Genomic DNA, 17,903 nt, shown 5'->3' on the forward strand with positions numbered 1-17,903 from the left:
GCTGAATCATATGGTACTTCTATTTCTAGCTTTTTAAGGAAGCGCCAAATCGATTTCCACAGTGGTTGTACCATTTTACATTCCGACCAACAGTGTGTAAGTGTTCCAGTCTCTCCACAACTTCTCCAGCATTTATTATTTTGTGTTTTTTTGGATTAATGCTAGCCTTGTTGGAGGTGAGATGATATCTCATTGTAGTTTTGATCTGCATTTCTCTAATGGCTAATGATCATGAGCATTTCTTCATGTGTCTGTTAGCTGCCTGAATGTCTTTTTTGGTGAAGTGCCTGTTGGTATTCTTTGCCCATTTTTTAATTGGGTTATTTGTCTTTTTGTTGTTGAGATTTTGCAGTATCTTGTAGATTTTAGACATTAGATGCTGATTGGATTTGTCATAGCCAAAAAGTTTTTCCCAGTTTGTAGGTTGTCTTTTTACTCTTTTGGTGAAGTCCTTTGATGAGCATAAGTATTTGATTTTTAGGAGTTCCCGTTCATCTAGTCTCTCTTCTGGTGCTTGTGCATTGTTACTTATGGTTCATATTGTGTTTATGCCATGTGTTAGGGCTCCTAGTGCAACTAACAACTTTTATAAGCGTAGTGGAGTTCACGAGAAACATTCTCAGAGAAAATGCTTGTATTTTGTGGAATATCATGGCTGCCTCCAGGCTGATGCATTTTGGTCGTGTAGTGGAAGTACAGAGCACAGGTTGCTAGTTTCACAAAAGTAACGTGGTCCATTTCTGCCTGCAATTTATGGTGTGCATACTTAATTTCCTCATTTATTCTCAGTTAAACTAGTTGTATAACATTGCAGTATACAGAAAAGCTGAATTTACTTGCACACCAAAGCCATTTGGGAAGTAAACTTTCAATGTGATTCTCCAAATGCTTGTGGTAAAAGTACGAGGGAGTTGAATCATTTTCCCATAATTAGTTGCAGTTCTGGAGGTCTGCCCTTTCTCCCTAACCCTACTGCCTTGCATGCATGTCTATTCCAATGGAAGCTAGTGGAAAATTCCTATCCCCTTTCACTCCACTGCCATGAGTTATAAAAAGCATGTCATTCAGAATTGACTTTTTCTGCTGCATGCTTGAAATTTTACTCACAACTTGAAGGAAACAAACATTTCAAGGAATATTTCTCTATCAATGGGGTGAGGGGCACAGCATCACCAGAGAACGACTAACCCGGTTTGCTCCTTTAGGGGATCACGTATTTGTATTCACTAGTGCTCTCTAAGCGACAGTGTGTCATAATATGCCCCCCGCCCCCCTGCACCTCTTTTTCAGAGCGACAGTGACCCTCAGTCACATAAGTCCCTTCAGGCTCCCATCTTAACTGACTCATTCAGTGGGAACAGAAAGCTCACTTGCCAGTGGGAAGAAGGGGTGAGGGTGAGCACAAGGAGGATGGAGCAGTCGTGGAGGCTTTCCTATTGTTAGGATTTTTTTTTTTTCCTCAATCAAAATATGAGTCATCTTACCCCATTTTTTTAACCGAAAATCACTGTGGTTACTGCTATGATTTTGGTCTTGAATCCTACAAGCCAGTTTAATTTTATCAGTGGTAATGAATTCTTGAAAGCTTCCTTCAGTTGTAGAAATATGGTTTTAAGTTAAAATGGTCTAACTACCAGCTTAAATGCTGTGGCTTAGCATCTTAGTTTAATCTCCGTGGCGGAAGGACCAACACGGGGGCTTTGGCAGTTCTTTGGGATTCAAATTATGAGTCGTTTGGTTCCACTGGAATCTTGGCCCTATCCTGAAGTTACTTGAGGGGTACTTTAGCTTTAGGGGGCCAGTGTTAGAACGTAAGTGAAGCTTTTGTCCAAAATACCTCTGCTACATTCCAGCGTTTGCCAAGAGTTATATGTAGGTCTAATGGCGCTCTCTTACTTGTTCCTGCACTCCCAAGCCATTACACCCTTCAAGAAAAAGTCCATGCTAACCTAGATATTTCCCTGCAGATGACAATGGTAAACTCAGGATTGTGATCTGAATCCTTCTTAACCATTATCCCCATATCCACTAGCTGTCTTCCTCTGGCCAACTTCACTGAAGCAGCTTTTGATTTTTCATAGCACTTTGATAGTGCATCTCAGTAGGCCCAACAACAGCTCAAGAAGCAAGACCAGGCAACTTGATATTGAGAGAGGTGCTGATATGAGCTATGGTATACAAAGTACACATGATGGATTTTCCTAATGATGATTATACATAATACTGCTTAGAAAGATTTGAAAAGACAAAGAAAAATCCTAGTGCTGCTCACAGAAGCTAGCTATAATTCTGGAAAACTGCCGTGTGTAACCAACACCTCTCTCTGACAATGCTGGGAAGTGAAGGGCTGTCAAGAGAACGCATGTCTTGTGATGCCCAAGGCTGGCAGCTCTCATTTGTCCTTTAACCGAAGTCACAGTCATGTGGGGGGGGTAAGTCATCTAGGTTTTACCGTTCTACTTACCAGTCCAGCTTCTAGTCATGAGAGTGAAAAAGTAAAGCTTCGGCGCTCTGGCTGCACAGTAGTTAAGACCTTGGCTGCTAACAAAAGATTGGCAGTTTGAATCCACCAGCCACTCCTTGGAAAGCCTGTGGGTCACTATGAGTTGGAATCAACTTGATGGCAACAGGTTTGGTTTTTGTTTTTTTTTTTTTTTGAGAGGAAGAGGAACACAGCCATCAATTGCAGGGCTTTGAAATAAGACATATCTGGGTTGAAATCCCTGCTCTTACAATGACCTGGCCAGTTACTTAATATCTCAGAGTTAATTTTCTCAGGGGTACAATAATATCTGCCAGAAGTGTTCTTCTCACTGTGTCCCATATTAGTTTTGCTCATGGTGACAAACATCCTTTGGGTGGGCCAGTTTTGTGTGTAGTGTTGGAATGGCAGGTGTTGGGGGACTGTTGTACAGTCGGTTAACTCTCCTCATCCACACAGAAGGATCTATGGATTTTTGCTTAAATATTTTGAAAGTCTGTTTTATTGTAAGAAGCAGTCAAGTGAAGAAACTTGATGGTGGGTTTGCTACCTGTGTACCTTCTGATAACTTATTTAACCTTCTGAGCTTGAGTTCCTTCATCTACATTGCTGTTGTTGTTGCTACATGTTGTCTAGTCGATTTTGACTCATAGCGACCCCAGGTGACAGAGTAGAACGGCCCCCGTAGGGTCTTCTAGGCTGTAATCTTTACGGGAGCAGATTGCCAGGTCTTTCTCTCGCAGAGCTGCTGGGTGGGTTCGAACCAGCAACCCTTTGGTTAGCAGTCAAGCGCTTAACCGTTACACAACCAGGGCTCCTTTTCTTCATCTATAGGTTACGGATGAAGAAAATAATATCTACCTTAAGTGGGCTGTCATGAGAACTAAATGAGATAATGCGGCCAGTGGTATACACCTGATAAATGTCAGCTGCTATCATGGTGATCATCATCATTGCCAATGACATTTTGCAGTTGCAACGACATATATCCAAATGGGAGAAAGTGCCCTTCTCTGTTTCACCTCCAGTGACTGCTATCATAATTTTCTCTGTGCAAGAATCTGGTAGACTTGTTAAGTATCTATGTCATCTAGTGCTGCTATGACAGAAATACCACAAGTGGATGGCTTTAACAAAGAGAAATTTATTCTCTCACAGTTTAGGAAGCTAGACATCAGAATTCAGGGTGCCAGCTCCAGGGGAAGGCTTTCTCTCTCTGTCTGCTCTGGAGGAAGTTCTTTGTCATCAATCTTCCCTGGTCAAGGAGCTTTCAGCACAGGGACCCTGGGTCCAAAGGATGCGCTATGCTCCCAGCTTTGCTTTCTTGGTGATAGGAGGTCCCCATGTCTTTCTACTTGCTTTTCTCTTTTTTATCTCAAAAGAGATTGACTTAATGTGAGCTCTCCCTCCTGTGCCAGGAAACCACTGATTGGCTTTCTATTGCTTTAGGTGAATTTATATTTTCTAGAATTTCATATAAATGGAATCATATTTTTTTTAAAAAGGGGATTGATTTAAGAGACAACCTGATCTTGTAGATTGAGTCCTGCCTCATTAACATAACTGCTGCTAATCCTGCCTCATTAACAACATAGAGGTAGAATATACAACACATAGGAAAATCACATCAGATGACAAAATGGTGGACAATCACGTAATACTTGGCCTAGCCAAGTTGACAACATATTTTTGGGGGGCACAATTCAATCCATAGTAACAGTAAGCAACAAGCAGAGGATGCTGGCTTCACAGTAATGAGCTAAAAGCCCACTTGTTTTTGACAAGGTGGATGGGTGATGCTCGTAAAATGTTTTCTTTCGCCGTTATCTGTCCTGGCTTCAGCGACTGCTGACTCTTTATTGGCCTTTGTTGCTGACATAGGATTTTGAATCACTTAAAACTGAAATGGGTCAAGAATGTGTCCCAATTAAGTAGAGACAGTTGTTTATTTATCAGTTTTTTTTTTTTTTTTTTTTTTCGTTTCTCTTTTTCCTTTTCATCCAGAGACAGTTTATTTTAATGTTAGTAGTATTTTGGGGTGAAAAGGGGGAAACGAAAAGCAGTATACCCTTAATTCTATACATGGCAGCTGTTAGATTTTTTTATATAACTAGTTATATAGCAATAAGTAAATTATGTGTATTTTTAAAAAATGTCCAATTAGGGGAAAAAGCATATATGGATTTATGATGTTTGATACCACTTAGAAGGGAAATATATTTGAAAATATGGGCAATTGATTACATATCACAAAATGATCAATTGTTATTTGAAGTAATGGTGTTCTGATTAGTCTTGATTTTTTAACTTGTAATATAATTATCCCGGCCGTCACATCACCATCATTTCACTGTTACAGTTAAGTTAAAAACAATTCTGGTCAGGAATTCCTGTCATTAACACTTTATTAAGTTAAAGTCTGATAAATCTTTTTTTTTTTTTAAGGAAATCTAAGAATCCTTTTGTTAGTGGTTAAAACAATAAAGAATTTCATAGACACACCAAATGTTAAGCTTGTGTTCTGAATTTCATGGGTTTATGTTATTCAACAAAATATAATAATGTGTTCTTTCTGGCAGCATTTTTGCTCCAAAATTCCTCATTAAGAAGACCAGTTTGTTTAGGGGATTTTTAAGGTACATCCGTATGGATTAATAGAACTTTGATTAATTGGATGTTAGACATCCTAGATGATACTCTCAGGAGCCCTGGTGGCGCAGTAGTTAAGCACTCAGCTGCTAACCGAAAGGTCAATAATTTGAACCCACCAGCCACTCAGTGGGAGAAAGATGTCAGAGTCTGCTTGCATAAAGATTACAGCCTTGGAAATCCTATGGGACAGTTCCACTCTGTCCTCTAGGGCTGCTATGAGTCAGAACTGGAATCCACTGGACTGCAGTGGGTTTGGACTTTTGGTTTTTATATGGAATAATTTTTTAAGACTGCAAAGACCAGACGGTAGTTAGTAAAACTCCAAGAAATACTTCAATTATCTTCAGACTAATGTCTGTAATTATTCAGCAGATAACCAAGAGTTGATAATATCTGTTGATTCCAAAAACCTAATGGCACAGAAAATTCTTTCAGGAACCCAGAGAAAAATCAGAGGAAATGTTGCCTTAATAATTCTAAATCTTTTCTACCAAGATCTGCATGCTAACTGGTTAACCCCAGATGCCTGCTCAGAGGTGGTTTTGGGCTCTCTTTAGTGCTCCTTTGGATCCTGCCTTCTTCTGCTGTTACACAGAATATGCAGAAGAGCAGCATTGCTTATAACTCACTGAACCCTGAAGTGATAAAAATAAATTTAATAACAAAATACGAGTATTTTAGTGGACTCACTGTTACATATGAGCATGGTGGCACGCACTCAGGTCCCTTTAGAAGATGTCATGGAAGTGACAGTTCTGGAGCACATGTTTCTAGAGAGGCCCGGTGTCATGTAACATACAGAACAAAAGCATTTTATATGGCACTTACGATTGTCCTTTTCACTTTTGAAAGGAAATCCATTATCTTACAGAGTGGAGATGTACTTTGAGGTGCATGACTTTGAGAAACCAATTAACTCTCAGATACTGTGGGACAATGGATGTACCTTTTTTCAAGGAAATGTGTGTTACCACTGGATTATTCTAGTCACGTTATTTAACCTGATTAGAGTGAGTGGAATTATAATCTTTAGATAATGAGATATATGTTACAGATCCTGCCTGACAGGTGTGTTTCTGCGGTTATCATTAGAAGTAATTTTCATCGTAGCTCTTGCCGTTGTTAGCGTCTTACAGCTCCCAAAGCACTCGGCATCCTTCATCTTATCTGAAGACCAGAGTGACCGTACGGAGTCACCGGTGTAAGACAATGTATGTAGTTTCTGAACATAAACATACGTAGTTTCTGGTAGTTTCAGCAAGTTAACTTACCTGAATAAGGCAAGGAATCACTAAAACAAATATTTTACAGTTATTTCTGATTAAGAAAATTATTTACTACATATAAAGAGGAACAAATAAAACACAACAAAAACTTTTTTAAAGTAGCTTCAGATTGTACCAGTAAACCTAGCCAGCTCTCACCAAGGCCTTCTGACAGCTATATAGTTAATTGAACATGCAGATACCAACACCCAGGAAAATAACTTCAAAGACATGTTTGTCTAATAATAACAGGATCAACTTCATATGTAAACAGGATTTATTTTATATTTGATTTCTTTGAAGCTGATCCGTTGGGTCTAGGATATCTCTCAGTATAGAATGCCTTTATTTAAAATAAAGCAGAACATGAATTCATCATCCTCCTTTGCTCTAATTTGGCTAACTTTCTGAGGCTTGCTTGGTCTCACTTTTGCATCTCTTCCTTTTTCCCTCAGAATAATGGCCTTAGAGTCTCCTCCCAGTGTAATGGGTAGAAGAACTGTCAGACTAACCGTCCTTATAAAATTGCACGTGACTAAGCCACTTATGTCAAGGAGTATGGCGTCCTTGCTATGAGTTCATGAAATAAGACAGTTTTCATTACATGTGCGTCCCCTTTGCTGTAGAACGTGACCACCGAGATGTGCCTTTGGCAGCCTCAGTAGAATTCTTCAGTGTATTACATGTTGGTAATAAATGTTAATTAGTGACATTCAGAGGTGAAGCCACAATTCAGGTTTAACTTTCGTCTCTGGAATTTGGTGGAACAATCATCCTGAAGGTGTTAATATGTCCCCTGGAATACTGAGGGCTTGAGACAGGGAGGTATAGGTGGTAGGTCTTGTGCTGTCAACCAGATTTCAGTCACCCTGATTGAATAGCTCGTCTCCTATCAAAAAGAGTGTTAATACATGAGCAAGTGTTAATCTGAGCCCGGTTGGTTTAGAAGAGATGTGACAAAATTGAAAAGTGGAGAGATTGGATGCTTTCTTCCTTTTAACAATGTATTAATATTCTCTATCTAAAAGATCAATAACTATTATGAATATTCAGCACATAAAATGCTAAATCTCTAGGAGACTGTGTAAACATGATAAAATAATGTTTTTCCCAAGACCTCTATATTTTAGTATCTCTTAAAATCTCATTTTCCATGAAAAATTATAAAAGTATATATTTAAGAAAATGACAGGTTCTATTTTTAAAGTAAATACTTTTGTTGATCGTTGATTTTTTTTATGTTGATATTAAATATTAATACTTCATAATGTTAAGTTATTGGGTTAATATAAACATTCAAAAAGTAATTCACAGAAATGTGAAAGGTTGTCAAAAAGCAAAACGAAGCTGATTTTGGAGCAAAGCAATTACCATCCCAGGAGCCCTCAGGGGTGGGTGTTAGAGAGGTTTTAATTAGGTTCTAGTTTAATTGCAAAGATAATGGTTTTAGCTGGTTGAAGGAATGATCATGTTAAGAGGATTAGGTCTACTTCTCAGGAAATTTTTAATAGATTTCACATCTTTTGTTAGCTGGTGCAAGCCAGGATTAGGAAAAGGAAGAAAGGTGATTTCATGGGGAAATATCTAATTAAAATGAAATATTAATTTAAAGACAGACAGCTAGCAAACCTGACTTATACTGCAGGGGTGAGGGAGAGAGTCCATTCTTTTATTTTCAAACCACATGTAAAACAGTCACTTCAATCCCAAGAGGTTGTTGAAACTTTTATTCTAGAACATTATACATGAAAAACCTTTTCACTGTTTTTAATTACATCAGATCATTCCGGTTTACATCATTTTCTCATTTTAAACATTAATATACTGCTGATGTCAAGTCATTTTTGGTTATACCTATCTGTAGAATGCTAGATGGAAGATGCATCTGTGTAGTTTTTTAAATCAAGCAGTGGAAATGGAAGGTTCCACATTACTTCACTGGGGCTGAGTTTTATTTGCCCAGACTTCCAGATCAGTACTCTGAAATTCAGGATTTCACCCTAAGTTGATTTCCAGAAGAGAGTTGTTACTATATGTATGGTCTGTGTGAATTTCCGCTTGTGCTTTCTTTTAGTTATCATATAATTTATTCTCACTCTTCTGAACTGCAAAGTCAATTTCATATAATCACTTTACACACAAGACATTCCCAATAGTTGTTTTTCTTAACCGCTTTGTCACCATTTCCGCGTAGAAAGAATTTAATACCAAAGTTGTCCACTCAATAGCCATCATATGCAAAAGACTGTGGAAAATATGGTCCCAGGTGCTAAAGTCTGTTTCCATCACTGGAAGCAGTAATATAGTTGGTTGCTGACATTACTGGAAGAAGTAATTGCTTCCGTTACTGACTTGTGATGTTGATCAATTTATTTAACTTCTCAGACTTACTTCTTTTTTTTAAAATAAAAGGATATAAATTATCGGATAGGCAATCTGCTCCCAAAAGGTCATTGCCTGAAGACCTTACGGAGCGCGGTTTTCCTCTGCAACACATGGGGTCGCCAGGAGTCGGAATCAACTCAATGACAGCTGCTTTTGTTTGTTTTTGGTATTAGAGTGTGTGTTGTTGTGAGGTGCCGTTGAGTCGATTCCAACTGACAGTGACCCCCTGTGACAGAGTAGAATTGCCCCATGGGGTTTTCTAGGCTGTAATCTTTATGGGAGCAGGTCTTTCTCCCACGGATTTGCTGGGTAGGTTCAAATCACCAGCCTTTTGGTTAGCAACCTACACTTAACCATTGTGCCACCAGGGCTCCAGTTATATGTATGTAGGTATACATATATGCATTAAATATTAAGAATACTTATTTTATAACGATGGAATTGTACCTATCTCTTTTTTATGCTTTTTAAAAATATTCTCTAGTTTTTTTACAATAACCATGTATTGCTTTAGTAATTAGGAAAAATAGCTATTTGAAAATAATTTTAATTGATTTTTTTTAAATATAAAAAAGGTTTAAATGTACTGACCAAACTGTTTAACAAAGCTTTCCCCATCCCCACTCTCTAATATTCTTGATCCCCTTTACTCTATTTTTTTCTTTCTTTTGTTTACTTTTTTTTTTCTGACGTACTATATACTCTGACTGGCATGTAATGGTATCATATAATATGTCCCCACAAGGGCAAGAGTCTTAGCTACACACACACACACACACACACACACACACACACACACACACACACACACACACACACACACACACACACACACTGATTTATCCCAAACACCTAGAGCACTGCCTTGAAAAATGTATGTCCTTAATAAATATTGGTTGAATAAATAAATGAACTTCAATGACTCCTGCCCTGAACCATAAACCCCCATAAAGGGATAGGAGGGATAGAATGGTATCCACTCATTTACTTTAATAAACTAAGAAATGAAATAACATTATCTTTCAGAACATATCTATATTCATTTACAATTCTCTCAACAATTTTCTATAATTTTCCATGGAAAATTTTCTATAATTTCCTCATGGAAAATTCTGCTTTTTGTCAGAGGAGGGGACAGATGTGTTTTTCCTCCCTAGATAATGCATACAAGATCTCTAAGCTGTAGGGTACTTTGATATTATCATGACCTATCTTTATTAGTGGTAAAGAAAGAAATAGATGGGTTGTATCAACTATACCTGTGTTGTAGAGATATTCTTGGGACAAAAGGAGGTAAGGTATGCAGAGTGCTTTAGCTTTAAAGTCATTAAGTGCTACTCAATTGCTATCCCTGTTATTACATTAGGAGCCCTGGTAGCACCATGGTTACAGGGTAAGCGCTCGGCTGCTAACCTAAAGGTTGGCGATTCTAACCCACCAGCGAATCCATGGGAGAAAGAGGTGGCAATCTGCGTCCGTAAAGATTTACAGCCTTGGAAACCCTGTGGGGCAGTTCTGCTCTGTCCTATAGCGTGGCTATGAGTTGGATTCAACTCCACGGCAGTGGGTTTTTGGTTTTATTATTGTATTACTATTATTAAATGATAAAATTTTCACTGAAAAGTTGAGTGGCTCTCTTTATGTCACAAGAATTCTTATGGATATGAATTATTCTATATGGGGAAAGAGAGTTTGTCCATAAAGTTGTCATTATTATAAGTGACGTAGCTATTCTGTAAATTCTGAGCCCTTGATTTGCAAACAATCTGTGCATCTAATGATTCATTATATATACTCTCTTGATCTGAACTCAGGAAATAAACAAAGCTGCCCAGGCCCCTGGTGTCATTTGGTTGCCAGAATATGGAACTATATAAACAGTATTTTTCCCGTCAAAACAATCATGCCATGTATCATGCCCGTTTTCCTTATTCTGATTGATTGCATCTGAGGTAATCAATCTCTCTCTTTCTCTCTCTGTCTCTCACACACACCCCTATCTTTAATCTGTATTCTCCTTTAATTCAGTCTTCCCAATTTTGCTCTTGTTCCTAAAATAAAATCTCTTTCTACCAACCTCTTTTCATGCAATTTGTGGACCAAAAAGATATTGATTGGGGTATAATGCCACTGTACATGTTTTCAGAAGAAGGAAAGCCATCTGTTTTGGTATTAAATTTGTCCCAGTGAAAGAGTACTATAAATCTTTAAGTGCCGATCTCAAGGAAACATTAAAGAGAAGGAGAATTTACTTCCGATTTTCTACCTTTTTAATTGTTTGACTTTTTTTAACTTTGCCCGTATGTTATTTTCATAATATTTTTGCTTTATTTTTAAAATTATCCATATGGTGATAGGATTTATTTCAACTGGTTTTTTATTAAAGTCGACAGGTATTTAAATTTCAGTAATGAGACTATATGGATTATCTAGTGTCCAAACGGAATTATGGAAGTGGTATGTGCAAGTTCATTTCCTAGTTCTAGACTAATTGGTAAAGAATCATCTCCCATGGTATGAAGCCTAAATAGTTAATCCAATGTAAGAGTTAATCTAATATAAAATGTCAGATAATCCATTTTAATAAGCGGTGGCTGCTTGACTATAGAAAGCAAATATATGTGTATATATATGTATATACATATGTATAGTAAACATGGAGCCCTGGTGGCACAGTGGTTAAGAGCTCCACTGCTAACCAAAAGGTTGGCAGTTCAAAGCCACCAGTCGCTCCTTGAAAACCCTATGGGGCAGTTCTACTCTGTCCTGTCGGGTTGCTATGAGTCTGAATCGACTCGATGGCAATGGGTTGTTGTTGTTGCTATAGTCAACATATGCTTTATATATTGTATACACTAATTGCATTTTGTACTATATATTGATATATATAGAGAGAGATGCACATACCAGTAGCCCTTGAGTTTATTCTAACTCATGGCGACCCCATGTGTGTTAGAGTGGAACTGCGCTTCATAGGGTTTTCAATGGCTGAGTTTTTGCAAGTAGATCACCAGGCATTTTTTCTGAGGTGCTTCTGGGTGGACTCAAGCAGGCAACCTTTTGATTAGTAGCAGAGCCCTTAACTGTTTATGCCACCCAGAGACTCCATAATATATATAGTGAACATTATATTATATTTGCAGTTTCCAAATTTTACTATATTGTCTTTCCCCGTCATAGTGAAACTTTGATAATCTCTTCATCCCTTTCTATAATGCTATTAATATATAATTAATATAATAATAGTAATAGTTTTTCTGCAATCTTAAATAGAGGGTTTAATCAGCTTATCTGAATGCACACAATTTGCTTCTAATAGTGAACATGATCATATCTCTTGATTTGGATACAATGAATGGAGTATAGGAATAGTTTTTCTACTCCGACACTGCAGTGGACCATTGGCTATGTATATGCTGAGATTTTTTCTGTGCTTTAATGAGCTAGCCTTTATTTCTCTGGATGTACACCTAAGGAGTGCTTTGCAACCACACTTGATAAAATATACGCACAAACCAAACCCCCGGCAGAGATGGGAGGAGCTGGTGGGCTGAGTGCATCTCTGAGCCTCTCGGCATCATTTTTCCCATTTACAGCAGTTGTTTTCTAGGAGCATAGCTGCGTTGTGCCCTGCATGTCAGCGGATGAGCAGTAGTTCTCAGAGCTTATGGAAAGGATATGGATTAGTTTCTTTTTAAAGAAGGAAAAGGGTAGGGATGCAAGTTTACTGTTCCCAGCCTGTACTTGTTGCATTAAAAAAAAAAAGTAAGGTGTCAGAGGAAATTTTTGCATTAATTTAAGAGGCATTAGTTTTATTTTTCAAATCATTTTGTTTTAAAGTAACAGTTGAGTTTGCAGTTATTTATAAAATATAAGTTATTCATCAGTGTGAAATAGCTGTTTATTTCCTTTCCTTATTTACTCTTATCTAAAAAAAAAATACATTTGGTCTCCTAGCAAAATACAATCCATTTGCTAAGTTATTTGTCAGTTTCTATAAAATATGTTTAATACCACTGGGACAGAGGTTTAGAATAGTTGCAGGATTAGCAAGGGTGATGTGACATATAGTGCTTTTTTAAGCCATGGTGTGTTTGGTGTACTAACGATCATGAATTTATCTTACCCTTGTTTAACTACTAAGCAGAAAATGAACCTTCTCCTGTATTGTTCCATTCATATTCCTCTGCACTCATTTAGAAGTCTGACACTTCCTTTGGCTGACAGACTAAAGGGCCAGTGTGGGATCTTTTGATGATGTACAAAACAGCTTTCTTAGTCTAAGCTCCTTAGGCTATGGTGGCCACTCGGAAGCTGAAGTACCGTTCATTTACCCTAAAATTAACCAGAAACTTGGTCTTATGTTTCTTCCTGACAAGGTTAATAGGAACTTAATAGTTTAAAGGGGCTTTTTTTTCTTCTGTTATTTTTTAGTGTTGATAAAGGAAATATGCAAACATAAAAAATAAACCGCCCTAAAGAAAAGGAAATGTGTAAAACATAATGAAAAACACAGAATTGTGCTTTTTCTTTCTGGGTTAATCTATCAATCAATAAGTGTTAGATTGTGATGTTGATCATTTAATTTTGTGGCTTATCTAGCATTCCATTACAGTATATATTATTTCCTCCCTTATGAGAAAAACAGTGTTTATTATCACAGGTGACAAAACACAGAAGGGAAAAACAAGCAGAAAGGTTACGTTTAATCACGTTAAGCGGGTTCATTTTTGCTTTTTTGCTTTCATTCCCACACCAGAAGCCGGTCAGCCAAGTGGGAGAGTACAATTAACTTTCTCAGGTGCTCATCTCAGATCTCACCGAGAGGCCAGAGGGAACAGGTGCTGAGCAGATGAAAAGATAAACATCACGTCATTCTTAGTGATATTTAGCTAGAGAGCTAAAGAAGGCATTTTGAAACACCGTTGTATTGCTGTTCAAATATTTACTAATTGAACCTGGGAAGGAAGAAATTTTGTCCACCTAATGTAGAATTCCTTGTCCCTTTCCTTCTTTAAACACAGTCTCAGAGACCCACGAGAAGAGGGTAGTTTAAGAAAGAAATATGAGCCTTGATTATGGAGTTTCAGGTATACTTGATGTGGGCTTAATTAAGCAAACACAATATAGCAGTCTTGCATGTGGCAAAACATTCTTTTATGTTACTTGACTGTTTGTTTAGGAAATGACTAACCAGCTGGGTAGATTAGAGTGTTTACTACTAGATTTCTTTCATCCCTCACTGAGGCTCTGTTACCACTGGAGGTTAACCACGCCACAGTAAACGCAGGGAGGTTAGTGAGCATGAGACAGCCATTTAAAGAGAGACAGAAAGAATTAAGCAGGTATTTAGGACACAGTTTGTCTTTCAAATATTTGAACCTGGGTTGCTGCATCCTTTTTAGGTTTAGTATTATTATTTGCACATCTGTGAAGTTTAGAAGATTTTAAAAAGAGCCTTCTGCGCTGATCTTCCCATGAAAGGAGAAAAACTTACTAGAAATTACTCAGAAGGGATAGTACTTATGAAGATATTACCAACAGCTTTTATTTTACATTACGTGTATTTGACAGGTCTTTTTAATAAGTTATAAGTTTTTTGTTGTTGTTTTCTTTTCTTTGATTTTTAAGAGACTGCTGTGATTGTGATGACCAGGAGTGCTGAGAGCATTCATTCATTTAGGCTTATAGCTCAAGTAATAAATGAGTTGTTTCCTCTCTGGAGGCAGGGAGTTAATGAGAAACACAGATTAGGATCCAAGAACTATTCTCAGGTTAAGATAAGGTGTCCTAACAGAAAGCTTATGGTGAAATGAAAGATTGAGAGGATAATTATACTTCTCTTTTAAGTTTTTATGTGGCTATAAATAGTCACATTTCTGTACTCCATAAGCACTGTAATGTAATGTCATCATTATAATATTTAGTGATTAACCTATTCACACATTTGTTTAAACTTCCTTGAAAAAATATACATATGTAGTCCATATAAAGAAAAATTGCAGGGTGATTTTGTTTTTATTTTTATAGTTACTGGGTTTACATGTGAAAGTGATGGTTTGTGAAAGAAAAACAGAGCTTTCAATATCCTACTTTGGTTAGACTCTCTATAAAAAGCCTGTGTAACAGTGGGACAATCATAGCCCCAAGAACAAACCATCAGACCGTCTTGTTGTGGCATAAATTCAGCGTAGCTGGTCCTGGGCACCAGTCCCACGTGGGTATATTTTCAAAGCCAGTTGCTGGAACTGAAATGTGGCTGCAGTGCTTGAATCCCTTGGGGACACTTGGAAAACTTACCACCGTTTACAAATGACAAACCCTTAGGGTAAAGCACTGAGATTCTGAGAAACATAAGCTCTGTTTTATTTAATTTCCTCTCATTTACCAAGAGTTGTAATGTAATCTATTTTAGTAAATAAATTCAGGAAATTGGTAAAGCACTTTACTCCATCCGTTATTTATCAGTAATTAACATGATTGTCACGTTTTTCCTGGCTCTGGCGCTGCTGTATTGCTTACAGCTTCCCTCACATGCCTGCGACCAGTTTATAATGTCTCTGGTAATGGGTGTTTCTGAGTTTAAACTACTTAAACAAACAAAACAGCGTAGATATTTTTGCAGAGAAATACACTTCCTCTCCTTAACTTTAATAAATAAAAATTTCTAACTTTAGAAGTTTTCTCTGTTGAGTCTGATATTCTTTTCAAATCATCCTTTTCACCCATGACTACTTTACACTGGGATAGAATAAAAGAAATGATAATTCATGCAATGATATCAGTAGTCATCTCTCTCCTGCTTTAATCCTTTTTTTTTTTTTTCAAGTTGTTAAAATACACTTACTAGCTCCAGTTTTTCATAAAGTAAAACTCATTTTTTTCCTACCTTCATTAGCCACTGAGTGTTGTTTTCCATGATGTTCTCCAGTACTTGCAGTCTCTGCACCGAGTCATCATAATCTAGCGGTGCGTCCCTCTGTACTGCGTTCGATACGTAGGAGCTGGACGAGGAGCGGCAGCTGTCCATCTCCGGGAGGAGGAAAGTGTAGCTGCATGAGCCGTGCTGAACCTGATACTGCTTTTTCCCTATGCTGTCCATGCTTTTCCGAAAGTTGTTGTAGGCTGCCGCTAAGACAAGATCACAGCTCAAAGTAAAGAAAACAATCTGCCACATTCTTCCTTTTGGTGATAAACCACCAACTTAGCAAACTTGAGGGCACACAGAGTCCAGAATACTCAGCCGCCTCTAAAATGCAGGGTTATGCTGCCATGGCTTAAGGTTGATCAACGAGAGTCTTCTTTCTCCCCCTTGTCAAGTAGCAAACTTGATTTTTAATGCTGTCTTCTCTCCAGTCATCCAGCAAACTGAATCCAGTAGGAAGAATAATCCTGCTCACTATGTGAGCTTTACAGATCAGCTTTGTTTCTCTTTTCCCAGATTCTACAGTGTCAGTATCTGAATCAATCACTTTCCTTTCCTTATATGATAAGTTGATAAGAACAGCCAGACATGTGTAGCTGGCTGCTCCGCCCTCTGGCTTCTCCGTTATCTTCCTGCCGGGGGGTTACTAGCCAGGCAACAGGAAAAATCGGAGCATAATGCTTGCTGTCCAGCCAGGACTATACACTGCAGAAACCCTCTGGGAAAAACTGATCAGTTACAGGACCCCTGGGTATTTCATAGGCACCACCCTAATTAAGTATTTCCTAGAGAGAGCTGTCGGTCTCTTTTGTCTGAAACTGATTTCACGGTATTAAGCTGGTAAAATATCTGAGGTAATAACTTTAACTTTAAAGTACAATGAAAGTTCCTGTTTTTTCCTTTAGAAAAAAAAATACTACAAATATGTCAGGACTTTGGTTTATTTTTGTAATTAAAAATAAAGAGGAAGAAGTTTTGCTCTTACAAACTCTGTACCTTTTCATGAGGAAAATAGTTTTATTGGTAGTAGTTGATTTTTGAACTGTTAGCTAAGTATGCAAAATTTTTATTTTAAAAGTTTGTTAGGAAGACTTGCTTTATCATAATATATATGTTATTTACCATGATACATTGTTTGTCATGTTAGAAAGATCAATTTTTTAGCTCTGACATTATTTTAAAGAAATTAGCCACTTTAATATTTGAAATAAACTTAAAATATGCTAGACGGATGAATAGTTCATTAAATCACAATAGACGGAAATCAGAATTCGAATAGAGTGTTGAGAATACAAACAGAGGAATACGTAAACTTCTCCTTTATTATATCAGGATTTGCTCAAAGCCTGTCATTTTGTAACATATTCTCCAAGATCAATGAAATTAGTCCCACTAGGTGTTTGATTTAAGCAATCACTTCCCCATTCTAACAAAGCTCTAATGTTCTTATCTGTAAAATGCAGGGGTGGCACTAATATCCAAGATTTTTCTGTTTCAATTCTATGGCTCTGTAAATCCTACAGGTTATTCCCTTAATAACTGAAATTTAATACTTCAAAGATTAACAGTATGCTAACTCAGCAAAGTGTGTGCGTTTGTGTATATAGATATATAGCCTTAGCAATGACCTGTTATTTCTCAGTGTACAGTAAGTAGTAGACTATCTGGTACACTGACTTAATGGTCCACATTTAACCATGGAAGCCAAATATCAGTCTACAGCATTCAAGATAAATTTTCAGAGGATTAAAGAATTTTGCTCTTATTTCTTAGGTGAAAGTGGAATTTGTATAGTGAATTTTGTATTCTCGCAATCTGTTTTCAAGAGACCTAAATAGACCTTTTAAAAAAAAAAATCCATTCTGTTTAATAGGCTGACTTCCAGGTCTTCTAGAGAAGAGGTTTTTAACCTGAGGTCCAGAAAAGGAAAGAATTCATAGGGTCCATGAACTGGGCAAGGAAGAAAAAAATATCTTTATTTTTCACTAAGCTCAAACCAAAATTTAGCCTTTCCTTCTGGAACCCTGGTGGTGCATTGGCTAAGAGCTCAGCAGCTAACCAAAAGGTCAGCTGTTTAATGAGAAACTATTTGTTCTGTAAACCTTCATCTAAGGTACAAAAAAAAAAAAAAAAAGAATTATCTATGTGAGATCAAATTGACAACAACTCAAAAGGTTTGATAGGAAGCCTAGGG

The 17,903-nt window shown here is 37.4% G+C and overlaps 2 protein-coding genes across 4 annotated transcripts in view; one reads left to right on the forward strand and one right to left on the reverse strand.

Annotated features, from left to right (window-relative positions):
- ANGPT2 (angiopoietin 2) overlaps window positions 1–17,724 on the reverse strand; it is a 64,259-nt gene extending 46,535 nt beyond the window's left edge. Inside the window, exon 1 of the mRNA XM_012559843.2 lies at window positions 15,674–17,724. Coding sequence (XP_012415297.1) covers window positions 15,674–15,961 — 288 coding nt within the window. The 5' untranslated portion in view covers window positions 15,962–17,724. The remainder of the gene's footprint in view (window positions 1–15,673) is intronic.
- MCPH1 (microcephalin 1) overlaps window positions 1–17,903 on the forward strand; it is a 287,857-nt gene that overhangs the window by 178,419 nt on the left and 91,535 nt on the right. The window lies entirely within an intron of this gene.

Source organism: Trichechus manatus, unplaced genomic scaffold (genome assembly GCF_000243295.1).
Source record: "Trichechus manatus latirostris isolate Lorelei unplaced genomic scaffold, TriManLat1.0 scaffold00330, whole genome shotgun sequence".
Taxonomy (NCBI): Eukaryota; Metazoa; Chordata; class Mammalia; order Sirenia; family Trichechidae; genus Trichechus; species Trichechus manatus.